The following is a 20,184-nucleotide window of genomic DNA, read 5'->3' on the forward strand; positions in this document are numbered from 1 at the left end:
ACCCTCCATTTTTGTGTGTTTGAGATGTAAAAGGTACGTTTTAACGTGAATTTTACAGATTTGGGAGGAACTGACGTTTCTGCAAAATAGATGTTACTCTTGAGGAGTAATGGTAGCAAACGAAATTGTCTGAATATTGCGAAACGTAAGATATTTCTCCTAGAATTTGAGAAAATAACTTGTTGTGGCAAGGAATTCGAAGTCCTTGCTGTTAGTCATGAAATGTTTGGTGTGATTTTATTTTTGCCGTTTAAGAGGTGACACAGCAAATATGTGATTCCAGTGTACCATCATTACTACTGTATAACAGATTTTTTTTTTCGAAAACCTTCTACATTGTACTAGTACTGTGAAATGAAGTACCTGCAAAAATAAAATAATAGTAGGATTGGTCTGGACCAATCGTAGGGAATTACGCTGGAGGAAGCGACCTCTGACCTCCACTCGTGCCACGCTCATAACGCGAAATCCGCCGCTACGTGCGGCCGGCTCGCCTCCGTTGCAATGTTAACGCAGGGCCGCGGTGTGCAACTGAAGCAGCGTGTATGGACTCCCAGTAATGTTGTCCACCTGGATTCGCAGTTCTAAGCTAGAGTTTCACCCGACGACTGATTCCGGCTGTCTCTACACTGTTCGTAATCTGTGGCGGCGTTCTGCAGCGAGTTTTCTTCACCAGCCTGGGACCGTTATTACGATTATGATATACAGTATGTTCTGTCTAGTCTTTAGTTATTTTATGACAATTCATCTATTCCTTAGTCTTAACATTTTGGCCCTTGGGGCACCACAGAAGATCTGGCAACCAGTTTTCTCCACCCTTCTCGGTTTACTATTCTTCCCATTGCCAATGGTTCACTCAGTGCCATGTCTGTCCATTCTCTGATAATATTATCCTTTTCCGTTGTCTACCCCTCTTCTTTCTTCCTTCCTGGACGGTTCCTTGCATGATATTTTGGCTGGTCCCGATGACTGTGACATGTGGCCAATGGCACTTCAGTTTTGTTGTTGTTGTTGTTGTTGTCCTTGTTTAACGTCTACTATATCGCTAGACGTGGTCTCTTGGTGCTGTGTTACGCTTGGTTCAGGTACGAGGCTAATGTCTCTCTGGGTGTTTAACTCTTGGTGGCTTTTCTTTTCTTTAAAACTACTGAAAGATATGCTGAAAATTATGAAATTATACGATCTTACAATAGGAACTGCCTTTTTTCCAGGTGGATACCACTACCAGTGACCAATTGCAGAAGGAGTTGTGTTGAATTTTGATCTAGCGTCATTCCGGACAAGGTCTTTAAAAAAAAACCTTACAACATGGCGAACTTAATGGACCAGTATGAGTCCCACCAGTATCGCGGGAGCGGCCGGACGCAGCGGCAGTCCAAGGACACCATCCCGGAGCCCATCTCCACGGGGTTTATCAGCGCACGGCTCGAGGACGAAGTTCCGATATTCAACAAGCAGAAGATCCAGTTCAAGCCTCGCAACCCCATCACACACCTCAAGGTCTGTATCTGTATAGATGATGAGTTCCATTCTATGGTAGGTCTAGGAAAATAAGAAATTTTGAACACATCAATCCTAGGTTGATAAGTCTGGTACTTAAAGGCATGACTTAATATCTTGTTCTTTTCGGGTAAGGGGAAAAACCAGTATAGGTACGGTACCCATACCCATTCTTTTCTGTGCTGGTATTACTATTATATACTTAGTATACGTAGTTGGTACGTCTAACTGTCCAGTTTATACTATCATAAATCATTTTGTACCTGGGGGTTTTGGCTGGAATTCATTATAGACAGGGTATCCAAAATTTGTGAGGGGGGGGACTAGACTTCCCCAATGGACTCTATGGATTAACAATTACGCAGTAGCTTTGCATGTCAATCAATTTTCATGCTGTCCCAGTGTCTGGTATGAGGAAAGAACAAAAGTCACATTGTATGTAATTACCAGGGAAACAGTGGGTCCTCTGGTTGCCCCCGGTAGAAGGAGGGTATCTAATTTCTTTGTTTACTTTGTGTAGGGCATCCAGAAGACGCCCTGACGCCCTGCTAGCTTATAGCCTAATACATTAAATCTTTACATGTTTTTCAGGTCAGCAACAACATGCTAGTGCTGGCCATGTCCAGTAACCTTCTCCTGCGGATCGACCTTGAGAACAAGGAGAACACGGACGAGGTCGAGATCAGCCACTCGCTGGACAACCGACCAACCAGGCTGCACCTGGACCCACTCGGACGCCACCTCCTCATCTCCATGTCCAATCAGGAGACTCTGTATCTCTCGCGGAACTCCAAGAAGCCGAAACCTCTCGTCAAGCTGAAGGGTTACGTGATCGAGAGCGTCGGATGGAACAACTACAACACCAGCGATATGTCGACGGGTCCGATACTGTTCGGTACTTCCCGCGGGCTGATATTCGAAGGAGAGATTGTGTCGGAGGACGAGAGCAAGTTCTTCGCGGGAGCAGCGGATAAATACTTCAAGCAGGTTTTCAGCTTGGGGAAGGAGAATCCTTCACCCGTTAACAGTCTTCACTTCGACCGCATGCCGCACAACTCGCAGTCGGAACAGAAGTATTTCATCATGGCGACCACTCCCGGGCGCCTCTACCAGTTCATCGGAACCATTCCCGTCACCAGCGATCCGCCGATTTTCCAGCCCGTCTTTGCGAATTACGAGGACAGTCCCGCGAGGTTCTTAGAGCTGCCGGGTAACTTTGGGTACAGCAATCTCCAGTATTATCACCCCAAGGGGATCAAGTCCGCACCCGAGCAGTTCGCGTGGATGACCGGCCCGGGAGTTTACTTCGGCAACTTCGATCTCAGCCCTCAACAGACCCAGGACGTCACCTCGGAGAGCAAGCTCATCGCGTATCCCTCGGACAACAACACATCCCAGAATCCCCTCTCCATCGTTCTGACGGAGTTCCACATCTTGCTCGTGTTCCCCGACTGCGTCAAAGCGATCTGTCATCTCAATGAACAGCTCATCTTCGAAGACTTCCACCGGACGGGAACGTTCGGGAAACTCCTCGGGATGAGCAAGGATCCGATCAAGGGATCCATCTGGTCGTTCTCGGACCAGGCCGTGTTCAAGTACAAGGTCGTACGCGAATCGCGCGACGTCTGGCTGATGTACTTAGACAGGGGAGAGTACGATCTAGCGTTGGCGTACTGTAAGGACAATCCAGCCAATAGGGACAAAGTGCTGACCAAACACGCGGAACACTTCTTCCGAGAGAAGCAGTATGACAAGAGCGCCATGTTGTATGCACAGACACAGAACTCTTTTGAAGAGGTCGCTTTGAAGTTCATTCAGGTAAGGAAACTCGTCAATGTCAAGAGTATGATTAAGAAGTAAATACAGAGAAACTTTATTAGATTATGGGCCCTCTATCATCTTTCCATGCTACTGTAGCAGGACTTATTGATAATGATATCTTGTGTTCTGGACTTGATATGGTCATGATTTTTTAAATGGTAGATATCCCCTTTACTTGTGAAAAAGTAGTACTAACAGTACTTCTAGTAAAAGGTTTGGACCCCCTAGCAGCTTTTTCTGGAACTGCAGGGACCGATTTTCTTCGAGACTTTGAAAGAAAATAACTCAAGAAGGGTTGAAGTACCGTCATGATTTTTGGTATGTAGCCAGCTTAATTGTGATTGACATGACTAAATGCTAATTATGTAAATCTGGATCAAATTTGCATGATAAGCACATTTTATATGTATCACGTAAATGCATGATCTGTCTCATATTTCCCAGATGTGACGTTGGCGTGGTGTGGCGGTTAGAGTATTGAACCAATAGGTCCCGTGTTCGATACTCACCATGCCCCGACATTGTGCTCTTGGGAAAGGCACATTTTATATGTATCACGTAAATGCATGATCTGTCTCATATTTCCCAGATGTGATGTCGGCGTGGTGTAACGGTTAGAGCATTGAACCAATAGGTCCCGGGTTCGATATTCACCATGCTCCGTCGTTGTGCCCATGGGAAAGGCATTTTACACAACCTTCCATGACGGTGGAGTGACGCCCACCGAGCCACTTTGGCTAATATGTTAAAATGTGTGCCAAAAACACACTAGGATTTGGTGTGCCAATGTGCCAACATCTGCACATTGACATCCACCAAGAGCCGTAAAATTAATATCATTGTTATATTTCCCAGACGGACCAACAGAAAGCCTTGCAGACGTTCCTATGGAAGAAGTTGAATGGGTTGAAGCCAGCGGATAAGACCCAGACCACCATGTTAGTGACATGGCTGATCGAGCTGTACCTAAACAGACTCGGCGCACTGAAGGAACAGGGTCTACAGAACGACGGCAAATACTACACTCTGAGGGATGAGTTCAGGAAGTTTCTAGCTCACCAAAGGTAGGAATAATTTTTTTATGTTCTTTTCTATCGTTGAATGATTTATGATACCTCAAAATAATGTAAAATTAAAGTACATGATGTACGCTTGCAATGATACTGTTTTGACATGAATGGGGGGCCTGCATGCTCCTTAAAATTTTCCTAAATTAGAGAGGAAAGCCTACTCTATGTACATTTGTATTACAATAATTTTTGAGGGGACCACTTGCTTTACAAATAATTTTTGCCACATATATTGTTACAAATTGTAGGATAGAATAGAGCATGCAGATTCCCCATGGCTAAAATCTAAATTTTTGAACATTATTTTATACTTTGTCATGTGTTGTTTACCTTTGCCAAGTAGGTTATCTTTAATTTGTAGGGGTGTGTGTTTGTCTGTTTCTTTGTGTGTTTGTTAAGAGTTCACCTCAAGAAGTCACAGATGGATCTGTAATGATATTTGGTATGTTGGTAGGTGTTGCCAATAATGATTAGATTTTGGGCACCCTGGCAGCTTTCCAAGGTACTGCAGCAGGCCTTCCAGTTTTGATATCTTGTGTTGTAGATGATATTGCTATAGTCATGGGTTTTCAATGGTAGATACATGTACTAGTAGTAGCTAGCTCTTGGATATATTGTTAAGACATATGACAGATATTTGTAGCAGTGTGGTCACTATGATGTAAGCTCAAGGAGGGTGGCTTTGGAAAATACATAATCTACAAAATGTATTATGTATATGGCTACAATCAGACAAGTTCACTCTAGAATGCATCTCTACCCATGCATTGTCCCTTTCCAGAGTGAAGGACTGCCTGAGCTTCAACAAGAACACGGCGTACGACCTCATCGCCAGCCACGGGAACATCGAGGACCTGGTGTTCTTCGCCATGCTGATGCACGACTACGAGCGTGTCATCAGTCACCACATCCAGCACGACGACTACAAGGCCGCGCTGGACGTACTCACCAACAAACAGGGCGACACGGAACTGTATTACAAGTTAGTAAAAGTTGATAAAAGCCTTATTACTTGTTTTTTACTTGTCTGCCTGTAATAGACCTCTTTCCAGTTATGGCGGCCATTTTGAATTTCCCGGGGTCAGCTGGGGGTCATGCACCAAAGTGAGGCTAGGGGTGGTGGCCTATGATAAGCCTATTGGAAACATATAGGTATGCCATCTTGTATTGCCAGTCTGTCCGTCTTTCTGCATTTTGGTCTGTCTGTCTGTCTGAGTGTGTGTTTGTCTGTATGTATTGATGTGTGTGTGTGTGTTTCTTTGATTCCCAACACGCACAACTTAAACCTACGAAAATATTTGGGTGCACCCACAGTAAAAAATTGGGTGCACAGCTCCAATTTTGGGTGCACAAAGGTGCACATGCACCCAGTATTTTGATCCCTGATAATGGGTGAGTAGGGGAAGTCTCATTGCTTTGCCCTGCATGCTTATACATTAGAGCTATTTAGAAATTACCTCGACATTAACTACAGGTGGTATTATTAAGCTTCGAAACAAAGTGCCTTCATAGTAAGAGGCTTAAAGGCAGGCTAAACTTAATTTTGTGAAGCATACTGCAGTATGTTAAATATACCATTTAGACCAGTTCTGACTTGTTTTACACTAGTCCATCATAGATTAGCGTTTTTACAACATTTGAAATTCGCGGTGTGGTGATGTAATACTGGCGATGTCCAAAGCCCTTTGTCCTTTGTGACGTCAGATTCCGAGTCGGAGGAATGGCGTCTGGAGCAATTCCTATGGTGCAGGTGTGGCCGACTCGGAATCTGACGTCACAAAGGTCAAAGGTTTTTCGACATCGCCAGTATTACATCACCACACCGCGAATTTCAAATGTTGTAAAAACACTTATCTATGATGGACTCATGTAAAACAAGTCAGAACTGGTCTTAGTGGTATATTCATTTATATACAAAAGTTTAGCCTGCCTTTAATAGGCAATTGGAGATAGCAGACTTCTCCCTCTTGCAGAAGAAGTCAAAACTGCAGTGCTAGAGCACAAAATGCCTGTTAGCTATAGTAGTATAGATTTGATAAGCACACTGAGTATTACCCATTTCACGGCTTTTCCTTCGTTTACTTGTTTGCCAGGTTCTCTCCAGTGCTGATGCAGTACATCCCCAAACAGACCGTGGACTCCTGGATCGCCAAGGGGAGGAAGTTGGACCCACAGCGCCTCATCCCCGCTCTCGTCAATTACGACCACACCCACGACTCCAAGTAAGTGATGCACACTTGTGTTGGTGGCGTCGCGGTGGTGTAGTGGCAGGGTGTTTGGCCCCAGAACCCAGAGATACCGGGTTCGAATCCGGGGTCCCCTGATTTGTCCCGTTGACATTGTGCCCTTGGGAACGGCACTTTACACGACTTTCCCCACTTTACTCAGGTGAAAATGAGTACCTAGCTTAGGTTAGGGATGTCCCTCGGATAGGATGTTAAATGGAGATCCCGTGTTTGAGGAGAGCCACACCTCAAGCATGTTAAAGAACCCAACACACTTATCGAAAAGAGTAGGGGTCCTTCCCGGTGTGTGTGGATCATATAAATCTGTCCGGATATGCAGCTTGTACTACTAGTATTCAGTACAAACCTGGTGTGTTACACCTTCATGCGGTTTACCGGGTATGCAATACAAACAAACAAACAAAAACGCACTTCTCATCTACCAACAAATGTGCTTTTCAAGCTAATAATGTACCTTGTATATCATTTTGAAAAAAAAAATTGAGGTTATGTTTTGGCACCTTTTGATTTTGAGTGAGAGCAAGATGGTATTGCATATGCTCCATGCTAAAATGATATTCATATTATAAGATTTGTTAATCAAACTTTGATGAGACAAATTGTGTGTGTGTCCACGTGTGTGTGTGTGTGTGTGTGTGTGTGTGTGTGTGTATGTCACTGTGTGTGTTTGTGTGCATGTGCATGTGTGTTTGTGCATGGCTGTGTGTGTGTGTGTGTTTGTGTGTGGCTGTGTGTGTGTTTCTGCATTATCCATGAGCAATACAACATTGCCATATACTGTACATGCATCTAAGTTTGTGTGGTTTTTATTTTGCGCTGAGACGAAAATGGAGTGTTTGCGGGGTTTTACGTTCGCAGCAGCGCCATAGTCACACACTGCTACAGTATTGGACAAAAATGTTTGCGGTGGCTTTGAGTTCGCGGTAAAACGGTTGCCGCTAAAACCGCGAACTTAAAACCACCGCGAACATTTCTGCATTTACAGTACTGTATCCACACTGCTGCTGTTTTCATATGAGGCTCGAAGGGTCACAAAGCAGTATGGGTAAGGGGGCGAAGCCTGCCATCTCTGATCGCCTTGTCTGAAACTCATTATTGCAACCACAGGGCGAGTAGTGAAGCGATCCGGTACCTGGAGTTCTGCGTACACGACCTCAGCGTCCAGGACACAGCCATCCACAACTACCTTCTGTCTCTGTACGCCAAACTACAGCCGGAACAACTCATCAAATATCTCAGGATACAGGTAAGATTTAACCTTTAGGCCACACCAATTTAATTTCTTGGTTAACAGATTTTCATTTTTAATCTTAGCACAAAAAAATCATGAAAACAGAAGGCTGGGGTGAAAACTTGCACCTGACCCTGTTCACTCCCTGAAACTGTGTGCACCAAAGTACAAACTTTCCTCTGAGATTCTGTTTTCATGTTGATTTTCCAATCTAGTACTTTTTAGAAAAATTCTGTTAACCAAGAAATTAGAATATATACATTTGTATAATGGTGTGGCCTTAGCACACTGAAGTACCCATTTGGCACCCCATTCCCTATTGGTTACAGAGTAGGCAGCAGGGAGAAAGTTAAAAAGGCATCATGTGGTCAAGAAGAATGTACTGTATATATATATATATAAAGCCTACCACAACTGTTTTCATTTCAAAACATGAATTATGTCTAATAGGCACAGTTGCTATATGTGCATTGTTACATTTTTAGTAGTCTGTTAGGTGCTATGCAGATGATATGTCCACTTTTTGTATCTTTGCATTGTCTTGATGTGTTGCGGACGATACATGTAAATGTTATCTGACACATGAGGTTTACAGCGTTTTTGTGAAGTTGGTAATATTGAACGTTAAGTAAAGCGTACATCAAAATGTTTGCATCATATACATTTTGACATTTTGTTTGTGTGTTTTCAAAGTGTCACATACAAGACTCAAAATTTTTACTATTCAGGTACTGTAATTCACTTTATCTTCACGGTAGCAAAGTTTCACGGTGTAAAGAAAATTGACGTTTTCACTGAACTTTAACTTCACGGTGGCGGCAAGTGATTTACAGAACGGATGAGTGAAGGAATCATAAATAATAACAACAGGTTTTTCACGGTGATGATAAGTTCACGGTACAGAGGTGACCGTGAAAACCGTGAACATAAAGTTACAGTGAAAGAAACAAGAATTACAGTAATAAATTCTTTTTTATAGCGTTGTATACAAAACTAGGTAAGATAAATCCTTACACTTCTGACAAGCCCATCTTTTTTTCTCAGGGTCAGAACCCAGACAGCGTGCCCTATGACCTGAAGTACGCCCTCCGCCTGTGTGCCAAGCATAGCCACAAGGAGGCGTGTGTGCACATCTACCGTACCATGGGTCTGTACGAGGAGGCGGTCGAGCTCGCGCTACAGGTGGGACACTACCGTAAACTCGTTTATTTTTTGCAGGGACTTGATCTTGCGGTAAGAGAATTTTACAGTGAATAAAGATTACACATCCAAGTGATTTATTCAACCAATGTTTTGGTGATCATCTGTCACCTTCCTCAAGGCAATTCTGTGACTGTACATATGCAGGGCTCGAAATTCATCTTTGGGAATAGGTGCACTGGTGCACCCAACTCAAAAAATTGGGTGCACAGAAAGAATATTGGGTGCACCATATAAAATAAAGTTGAATGTTCTTCAGAACATAATTACAAAGTTTAACGCTGCTGCCTTTCTTAAGAACTTCAATCTCTAATTCTATAGCTAACTTCAAAATTTCAAACAAATAATACATTAAATAAAGTACAGCAAAAGTTATCATGCTGTTTTTTATACTTACATTTCAAGAATATTCTGTATACTAGTGTACAATAGTACCTTAACCCTATAGGCTACAAAAATATATAGGTGCACCAGTGCACCCACAGTCAAAAATTAGGTGCACAGCTCCAATTTTGGGTGCACTGGGTGCACATGCACCCACTATTTCGAGTCCTGATATGTAAATACATTGCGTTTGGGAACGCATCTATAAGCAGCGCCACCTGTGCTGCAGTTCAATGTGAACCAGTCAGAACTGCCCTGAGGAAGGTGACAGATGGTCACCGAAACGTTGGTTGAATAAATCACTTGGTTGTGTACAAAGTGATTCAGCGACTTACCAACCTGATGAAAGTATTCACAGAATTTTTACAGTGTTTTAAGTTTGTGGATGAAACAATTGTGTAGAACACTTACTGTGATAATACATTGTAAAAACATTTTCACGGTGTTATAAATTTGCGCTGTAGAGGTCAACACAAAAAATAAACCACTGTGAACATATCAAGATTTACAGTATTATGCTTCCATCTATTCTGGGGCCCGTTTCAAAACATCAGACATGTTTTTAAACAAAGTAACTTTGTGATCAGGGTTGTTGACTCAAAACTCAAGGTTCTGCATTCAAATCCCTACTAGTAGTAGATTCCAATGTTGTCCCCATGGAAAAGGCCATTAATACAAATTTTCTCACTCGACTCTGGTGAAAATGAGTACCTTGCTTCAGTTAGGGACGTTCTGTCAGGTGATCATGAGACGTTAAGTCGGGGGTCCTGTTTGAGGAGAGTCACACATTGAACATGTTAAAGAACCCACCACACTTATCAATAAGAATAGGGTCCATCATGGAGTGAGTGGATCAAACTTATCAATATCAGTCTGGTCTTATGCAACTTGTCATTACTGTACAAAACTGGTGTGTTACACTTCAAAAACAGTTTACTTAAATATGGAAACAAACTAAGAACAAATTAAATTTAAGAACAAACTTTTGTTAACAGACTTTTACTTTTGACAAATTCAAAACTGATTTTAGGCCACGCCAATTTAATTTGTTGCTTCTCGGAATAGCCTCTCCTGTTTTTCCTATTTTGAAAAAAAAAGTTGTGTCACTATTCCCATTCACAAATTTTAACTCCCAATTTTACTATCTGTTTAGTTGTAAAACTTGATAGCCACCAAAATAGATTATAAAGGCCTGCACATACTTAAAAACTGTGGTCACATTGATCATAAGTTATAATTTTTCATCTATTAGAACTATTTCTCAATATCAATCCACATATTACATGGCAAAAGGTAATTTTGTTACTGAAATCATAGTCAAGATCAAAGAAAGGGGTGCATTGCATAAAATGAGCCATACAAAGCTGAAACTTGAATAATCCTCTTATTCTTTATGTTTTGTAAACCCTTATTTTCACCCAAGACTATCTGCAAAAAAATTTCGGTGTGGCCTTATTTGAGAAGAAAAACTGCTACGGAGGTTTTGTCAAATTTGTTTTGCAATTTCAAGAATGCTTTTTGGGGTTTTCGAGGAAGGAAGTCCAGGTATAAGTTTGCGCTATGTCCTGTTTATTTTGCACGCATGTCTGACACTACGACAAGGTAACCGGAGTCCTGTAGACCACAACTCCTTGTGAAGCCAAGAATGTTAGCTATTCCACACAACAGCTATCCTGTTGTGTTGTACCCTGTCACAACAGACATTAGCTAAGTACTGTTTGCTGACAGAAAAGACTGAGTTACATGTACAACTACATGTTTAAGCTCTTTGTTTCCTGGGTTCCTAGTTGCAATAACTCCTGTATAGCTAAAGTGTACAACAAACCTACACTTAACCAAACTACTTTCAATGCTGTGTATGTATACATTGTCAAGATATGATGACTGTAGTTAAATTGCTTTTTAATGCAGCAGTATATAGAAGCTATTTTATTGGTAGAATGGTTAATTGCTTTAAAATGTGATGGCATGTGGAAGTTTTTGTGTGTAGTTGTTTGATGATGCTTATGTTTATGTGTACCAAAGCACAAGCTTTTCCTGACATCATCATTCTGTGTGTAGGACATGATTAACAAGAGATTAGTACTGTATTACTTACTGTAAATTCCTTTACTTTTGTGGTGGTTTTATTTTGCTGTATTAGGGAAAATTAGTTTTTTTTCAGTGTTTTAGATTTGCAGTACAGTTGAAACAATTCTGTAGTAATACCTTGGAAAGCTATGATAATACTAATGTTTGAGTGTCGTAAATTCGTATTGGAGAAGTTACCGTAAAAACTGCAAAAATAAAACCACCACAAAAGTTTCAAGGTTTACAGTAAGGTTTCAATGGCGTAAGTTAGGACATTATAGTGTACAGTTACTGTGTCTTTGATGCGCAGCACCCAAAAATAGAAATGTTCATGTTCCATTTGGAACTACAGCATGTCAAAACTTCCGCCGGGACAAAAAGACTGGCGTAGCAGACATGCGTGTTCACGTTTTCGTGCTTACGTAAACGTTACGGTCGTCAGAACAAAGGCTTCTTGATATATGTCGCTGCCTCTGATTGAGTTGCAACGGAAAATTTGTTTACTGTAATTCTTGACTTGTTAACTGCAACTTAATTTTAGCTGATTTAACGGTCACTAGTCAACAGCTAAAATTTCATCATCGCTAAAATTTTATCACTAATATTTGAGACAGTAATGTTTGTTCCAACCATTAAAATTAAGTGCCATGATCTACTCCATTTCCCCCCAGCCGCTATATTTTCTTGCAGATATATTAAAGTGATTTACAGTATTCTAAAAAAAAGGTTTGTTGTGGACTGTAAGCAAAAGTAAGGAATAGAGGAACTAGTTCGGGGACATCAATTCAATCTCCTATTCTGTTGGTAGAAAATGAAGTTTAAAAGATAATTAAAATTCTGTGCATTCAGGTATGAAATTTCTTTTAACAGTATTGTACAAAAAGAGGATGCCCTCAAACTGTTTTGATTAGGAAGTGCCATAAAAAGCAACATATTAAGAATACTCAGACAACAGAACTTATAATTGCTCCATATGCCTAGTAGACGTATACTGTGTTCAGATTTTGTAGGATCCTTCTTAAAAAAATGTTGTTGAATGGCCAATTGGCTAGGCTTTCAGACACAAGATTGAGAATTAACGGGTTCAATTCCTGGCTAGACGTTGGGTCCTTGGGAAAGGCACTTGACACGATTTTCTTTACTCCACATGTGTAAAAATGGGTACCTTACTTCAGTTGGGGAGAGAAAAGGTGGTGAAAGAAGATGGGCTCCGCCTTCCAATACTGTGCCCTAGACACAGTGGATAACAAACCAGTGACCCTACGGCCTCAAAAGGCTATGGGACCTTTACCTTAAAGAATTTTCATCTCTTACACGTTTTCAATTGAAACCAATTAATTAGATTTGTGTTGTTAGCAAATACAAAGTTTGCTGGTTAAACTAGACTGTCTAATGGATGTTTGCTGTACAAATGTTTTGACACAGTTGTGTACATGTGAAGTAACAGTACATACACGTATGGTGCCTAGTTCTAGATTAATGCTGTTGTTTTCATGACCTTTAAAAGTTCATAATTTTTTTAACTAAAGGATCTAGAAGTGCGTGTGACAAAGAAATGTACTGTCTAGTAAACCTACGCATATTGACTTTATACTTTGGTTTATGTTACTGATGCTGTTACAGTAACTGTACATGTTACTGCCAAGAAAGTTGATATTGTTAGTGCTTTTCGTCTGTGTGTGATGGTATCTCAGTACTCATGATATTTGGTAGTTGGTTAGGGATCAAGAAAATGAAGGTCAAGATCAATAATGGGCCTCCTAGCGGCTTTCCACAGTACTGCAGAGGAACTTCCCGTTTTGATATCTATTGTTCTGGACATACTACGGTCATTATTCTTAAGTGGTAGATCTAGATACCTCTTGGGAGAGAGAGTGAGTGCTGTAGGTTTGGGCGCCTTGACGGCTTTGTTTTTTAACTCAGAAAACTGCCAAAATAAAGCCACAGGAATGATTTCAAGATTTGATTACAGTTAGTTAGCATGTAATACTGTCTCAGTGCTGCCTACTATAACTTGTTTGTTGTATGTTTCAGGTGGATGTGAACCTAGCCAAGGTGAACGCTGATCTGCCGGAGGACGATGAAGAGTTGAGGAAGAAGCTGTGGCTGCGCATCGCTCGTCACGTGGTGGAGGAGGAGAAGGACATCAAGGTCAGGGTCAGGGTCATGCGGTTTATAAACAGACCCATCCCAGGACAGAAATTTGCTTGTTGAGACAGATAAAAATGTCACCCTGTGTGTACAAAAAAATCTGAGCTTTATGAAAATATATTTTGACAAATTTTTGACAGATTGATTGACAACATGGGCTCCCAAACTATGAGTGAATGGGGTGGAAAAAATCTAAAGCTGGAAACAGCCCTGTCTATGACTGAGCATTCCTGCCAGACTTGACTGTATGAGGCATTTGTTTTGGAGAGTAGGAAACAACGTACCAAGCATCAAAGCCACTAAAAATTGAAGGGGTCCTGGGGCATGCTGCCCCAAAAAAGTTTTGATATCTAACCCTCTGAAACACTATTTCTCACGGTTTTAGGTAGTGACTGATCTCAAAACTATGAAAATTTGCATTATATGCAGCCTTTTATGTAACTTGGGAAGGGTTTCGGGGGCTTTGAAACAATATCCTAACATTCCTATACCTCTTTTCATAAATCTGCCCTATCATATCTAACAGGGCTTGACGACTTGCGAGCGTCGACCGATCCCCAAAATTGAATCGAGAGATTACCGGGTGCATTTACTGCTGAAAATGTAATTTAGAGGTACCTCATAGGTATGACAAGGGCAGCACTAAACTATTGTTGCTAGAATGATTATGTATTTTCATTTCACAGAAAGCCATGGAGTTCCTACACGAGTGTGATCTGTTGAAGATTGAGGATGTCCTGCCGTTCTTCCCTGACTTTGTCACCATCGACCACTTCAAGGACGCCATCTGTATGTCCCTACAGGAGTACAACCAGCACATAGAGGCACTCAAGGTGGGGGGGCAATGTTTAATTTTGGCTAGACTGAGTTGAAAACTTTAAGATATAGGGTATCTTTGGCTTTTTGGCTGTAAGTACTTTGTCATATTTAAATCTGAATGAGCAATCAGTGTACCTTTGGCCATATCCCAAAGTGCATTTAAAGGTTCACGTTCTAGTCAAGATGGTATTTAAGTCTCTTCAACATTATGGTCACTTTTGACTTCCTTCCATGTGATCCATTAATACTGTATTCTATGGATCTAGAGGGTGAATGTTTGAGCACTACTGAGCACAGTTGTTAGGAGTTGCATTCTTTCTTTTGGATGGGTATGAAAAGCCAGCTGTCTAGTCTATGGGACTGCATCTAAAAGAACCCAACACACTTATGAAAAGGGGTGACCCAGTGTGCTTTGCTGAGATTGTGAGCCGTAGTAAAGCTGCATTTCATTTCACACAAAAAATTGAAAAAGAATCACGCTTTTAGGTTGACCTCAAATCACATATGACTTCCCACAATTCAATGTTGACTGTCCCATCATGCACCCTGCAGGAAGAGATGCAGGACGCCACGGAGAGCGCCAAGTCCATCCGCTCGGACATCCAGGAGATGCGGAACAAGTACAGCGTGGTGAAGGCCCAGGGGAAGTGCTCGTCGTGCCGCTACCCCCTCCTGACACGCGGCTTCTACCTGTTCCCGTGCCAACACGTGTTCCACTCCGACTGCCTGGTCACCGAGGTCACGCCCAACATGACCTCCGCCAGGAGGAACAAGGTCGACAACCTGCTGAGAGACATCAACTCAGGTGAGAAACGAACAACTTCAGATGTTACTGTTCATTTTTGGCGACACCTCAGGGTCAGAGGCTGTTCTTTTTGTATTATGATCACTTTCAAAATCATCTACTGTAATTCACTTTATCTTCACAGTAGCAAAATGTAACGGTGCAAGGAAAATAGACGTTCTCACTGAACATTAAATTCACGGTGGCGGCAATTGTTTTACAGAACGGATGTGTGAAGGACTCATTGATAATAACAACCGTGAAAACCGTGAACATAAAGTTACTGTGAAAGAAACAAGAATTACAGTATTCCTTTTTTTGGCGAAGCCTCGGGGCTGGAGGCATTTTTTTAGTGTAAAGATGACTTTGAAAATAGTCTGTCCCTTTCCCCCATTCACAGTTTGTGAAATCCATGTATATTTAAAGATCTGTTTGAATAGAATTACGGTAAAACAATTTGAGTGATTGAATCTTGTAACCATATTGCTGGTTATCGTACATTTGCTTGTCTGTACACATGCATTTGAATGGTTTGATAATTTTTCTATTTTTCTTACCATGTCAGCCCCTTAAGATTAAGCTTTTTGTGTCAACCTTAAGTTAGATGAATGTTAACATTATAGCTAGTTTTGCCATCCCTTACCATACATCTTGTTATGTTTTGTGCAGTGTTTTTATTTTCAGTGTTTACATGACACCAATGATGTGTTTTGTGACACAGTAATGTTTCAACTGCGAACTTCATACACTGCAAAACCCTTTTTCCACTCATGCAAAGAAATTAAATCTCTGCGAAAATAAATGACTTTACATTATTTTCCTCTCGATTTTAGCACCTGCCACTCCGCAGGCCGCAGCTGCCACAGACGCGTCCGCCGCCACGACGGCGATGTCAAAGGGCGAGCAGCAGAAAAGCGAGCTGGACGACATGATCGCCTCCGAGTGCCCGTACTGCGGCGAGATGATGATCATGTCAATCGACAAACCCTTCATCGAGCCTAAAGAGTTTGATGAAGTCATACAGAGCTGGCAGTAGGGAAAAGATAATCTACTCATAGTGTTATGATATGAACTTAAGCTTGTCCGTATCAGCATATACATCTGTTCGTAACTGCATAGTGCTGATATTTAGAATTACTTGTTTCCAAGGAGGTCAATATTGATGTCATTGAACTTTGAGCATTCATGATTCAAACTATCCAAAGTTAGAATGTAAAAGACTATGAATATGTCATTTAATGCTCTAATTGAACTTGTATATTTCCATAAATTTTCTCCAGCTTTGAAGGAGCAAATGTATTGGGAAAATGTGGCTGTTTTATATATTATTGTTTATATTAAGAATGATGGCAAAAGGCTGAAAGATGTATGAGCTAGTTAATTTTGTGGGACTTGACAAAGTGATCCAAACAATACACTTGATGAAAATGTCTGCAAAAAGGTTTATTAGAATTAATTCTGTGGAGTTAATAATATGGACAATTCCTGTATGTACATTGTATACATGTATACAACCATATCCAGTTGGGAGACCTAAATTGCGCTGACTGTACTATTGTCTTTTCAGAAATAGGTGTTGTTAGTTTCGTAACATTACATCATAGCTGACAAAGCTACAATACAATACAAGTACGTACTGGAAACTGCTTTAATATGTAAATAAGTGCATGAATTAAGCTACATGTAATTGTCACAGGCTTTAGGAATCACATTTTAGTGTAGCAACCTGAGACATTTGACCCAGGTAATTTGCATCCCCTACAGGCATACGTATATTAACATGCGTGACCTGACACACATAGTGAAGCCAGGGACTGTACACTGTACTTATCACAACAAAGTGTCATGATTATAGGTTATCAGACATGCCATTAGGAGGGCTGTCTTGCCTACCACTTATCAGGAGCCTGATAATACTACTAGCCTTTGCTGTCCATGCTGAATTATTTTTACATGCCTGCAAGGTTCTGTCTGGTTCAAAAACAAATATTTTTTTTGGATTGCAAATCAAAATTATTGTCTAATAGTATACAGTACAAAAGTTTTTCCCACACCCCTATGTTTCCCACACCCCTATGTTCCAAAACCCCTACATTCCCTATGTTTAGGGTTGGAGCTGGGATGTCGAAACATTGGGGTGTCGGAACATACGGGGGTCGGAACATATGGGTGTCACCGAAGTTGCTAATGTTGCACTGTTGTAGCAAATCGATTGCAACATTATGTTGCGCATACGAGGTCTGCTATTGAATAAAAAACAACATATTGATTATTGTAATAAAAACTTGGACCTATATTTACTTATTGTTTCAGTTCCTTGTCTGAATAAGTACCATTCAATTTGGTATCTGTACTGTTTTGACAAATATCATGTACTGTCTCAATTTTCCAAGTATATAAAGAAGGATAAATGAATGAAATGAATCGTCCCTCAGTTTTTTTTTGTGGTAACGTATAAACCATAATTAGTTATGCATGTATGTTCTTCTGAAAAGAGTTACATAATATACAAAGATATACAAGTTTGTTGCAAAACACTCAAATGGTTGATACCAAACTTTTGTGTTTGTTCACATACATGTCTTGTCCCTTAGTAAAGCCAAAGGGCTGTACTGAGCACATTGTAACCTTTAGCACACTGAAGTTGCCATTTGGCACCCCGTTCTCTATTTACAGAGTTAGGCAGCAGGGAGAAGGTTAAGTATACAGTTGTTCGTTCGTTTAGACCCTTGTAGTGCCTAGTGGCACATAAAGCAACAAGTTTCCTTGTGCTGTTTCAGTAGCAGGGTGTATTTTTACAAGGAGGTGTCGCTAGCCTTTCCCCTTTAACATGCTCCAGGCGCCTCCTCGGACACAAGGCTCCCATTTTACGTCCCTTCCGAAAGGCGAGTGCAGCCCCAACCGAGATGTCCTCCCCAGGTTTGAACCGCGGGTTTCCAAGTAGCAACTAATTGGAACCAGGAGCTCAACTGTGAGGCTGCTACCAGTTGAGCTATAGCCTGGTCATCACTAGTCTCTACGGGTCGGTTTAGGGGTGTTCTACTGGGCCCAGTCTGCTATTTTGGCCAGTTTCTGTCAGTCTGGATCTTTTAGCTGTCATATACAGTTATCGCCTCTCCGTCAGGAGCGAACTAATTAAACCAAGCCCGTAAAACAACCACCGTGAGCGCTAATATGTCTGGGCGGGCGGGCATCACTCCTAGCACCGTAAAGATACCTGGGACCTCCCGATGGTATGGTTACCACCAGGCTAGTTGAGCTATAGGGACAGATGCATAACTGTGGCATCCCAAAATACGATAGCAAAGACAGCTGCGAAGCCAAGGTTTGTTAGTTTTTACAGACACATTCCTGCGATTTGTAAAGGAACATTGTTGTGCCAACATGCAGGAAGGCAAGGCTTTACATCATTACCTTGGAACTACGGCTCTATAAACAACAGAACACCGATTTCACTCTTCAAGGACTTTATTTACAGGAACTAATCTGATTATTAACGTTTGGATGAACAATGGAAACAACTTGGTAGACTACATGCCAGTGGGGAGGGGGCGGTTCAAACATCTGAGTGTATCGATTGCACCGATTTCGATAGTGTTCTTAACTTAGCTGTTTTTTTAAAGGGGAGCTCAACTATAGCTTGTTGGATTTCTTTGCGAATATTTAGTCTCTTTCAGCTACATGTAATAATACATCATATCCAAATCTGCTCTTCTAAATCATATAAGTTCTGACAAGACTTTCATGACAACGCCTTGACTCATAGACGGTATCCACTCCAAGATGTGGAGAAGACAATCCCTTTGAGATTTCAGACAATTTGTAGTTTTCATTGTGTATATATAACGTTATCATTCAGTTATAACTTTTAGTTTAGTGACCACACAGAGCGTGAGAAAATGACGTGCTATCTTGTCACACGGTCGTTCTTACCCGAGGGCATATTTTTCACATGTCCACGCCCTTTGTACTCAGTACTCATCAATACCTACCCACCTACCAAATATCCATCCAAGCCTTCTCGAGTTATGCTGTTTGTTACAAACACACAAACGCTACCCTCTGCATAACCTTCTCGGCGAAGGTAATGATAACTGCAAACCACAATACGATACTCGGATGTGCCGTGTTGTCACCGTGGACAGTTTTAAGTCATCTTTGTTTCTAGTCGTCTTTCTTCCCAGTATAAACTAGATACTTTTTGCATGTCGCCAAGTTTACCCCAACATAACGCAAGGCAGCGAATTAGTAATATTATGTCCGAATGTGCCGAGTTCTCTCCATGGATAGTTCTCCTCATCTGTAGTGACTGTTCGTAGTAACTGATTGCTTTTTTATGGTCGCCAAGTTTAGTCCAATATAATCCAAGGCAGTAAAGTAAGAAAGCAAAGTCCGGATGCACCGAGTTGTCTCCATGAATAGTTCTCATCATCTTTAGTGACCGGTCGAAGTAACTTATCGCTTTCTTCTGGTCACCAAAATTACTCCAAGATGATCCCATATCTTGAAGTGTTTCGGCAATGTCCGGATGTGCCGTGTTGTCTCCGTAGATAGTTTTTATCATCGTTAATGACCGTTTGAAGTAATCCATTGCTTTCTTCTGGTCGCCAAGTTTACTCCAAGATGATCCCATGTTCTTAAGTGCTCTGGCCATGTCTGGATGTGCGGTGTCGTCTCCGTATACGGCTTTCATAATCTTAAATGACTGTTCGTAGTAACTAATTGCTTTTTGTGGGTCGCTAAGATGACTCCAAGATAACCCCAGGTTGTAAAGTAGCGAGGCAAAGTCCGAATCTGCCGAGTTTTCTCCAAAGATAGTTTTCATTATTGTTAGCGACCGTTGGTAATAACCAATTGCTTTTCTATGGTCGCCAAGATTTCTCCAAGACACCCCAAGGCTGTGAAGTA

The 20,184-nt window shown here is 41.4% G+C and overlaps 1 protein-coding gene across 1 annotated transcript; it reads left to right on the forward strand.

Moving 5' to 3' along the window:
• The first annotated feature begins 1,272 nt into the window (after window positions 1-1,272).
• LOC136437435 (vacuolar protein sorting-associated protein 18 homolog) lies at window positions 1,273-16,741 on the forward strand. Its single transcript, XM_066432049.1, has 11 exons — window positions 1,273-1,500; window positions 2,092-3,318; window positions 4,177-4,385; window positions 5,173-5,373; window positions 6,485-6,613; window positions 7,745-7,883; window positions 8,913-9,050; window positions 13,557-13,673; window positions 14,360-14,506; window positions 15,045-15,297; window positions 16,110-16,741. Exons 1-11 carry the CDS (start codon window positions 1,309-1,311, stop codon window positions 16,310-16,312), a joined length of 2,955 nt encoding a protein of 984 aa, XP_066288146.1. The 5' UTR covers window positions 1,273-1,308; the 3' UTR covers window positions 16,313-16,741.
• Window positions 16,742-20,184: the final 3,443 nt, after the last annotated feature.

This window comes from Branchiostoma lanceolatum, chromosome 6 (assembly GCF_035083965.1).
Source record: "Branchiostoma lanceolatum isolate klBraLanc5 chromosome 6, klBraLanc5.hap2, whole genome shotgun sequence".
Taxonomy (NCBI): Eukaryota; Metazoa; Chordata; class Leptocardii; order Amphioxiformes; family Branchiostomatidae; genus Branchiostoma; species Branchiostoma lanceolatum.

Bases quoted from the DNA above. Each gene is read 5' to 3' on its own strand.
- LOC136437435 (XM_066432049.1), top strand. From the start codon at position 1,309: ATGGCGAACTTAATGGACCAGTATGAGTCCCACCAGTATCGCGGGAGC. The intron at 1,501-2,091 runs GTCTGTATCTGT...CATGTTTTTCAG, and splicing joins ACCCCATCACACACCTCAAG to GTCAGCAACAACATGCTAGT. The intron at 6,614-7,744 runs GTAAGTGATGCA...TTGCAACCACAG, and splicing joins GACCACACCCACGACTCCAA to GGCGAGTAGTGAAGCGATCC.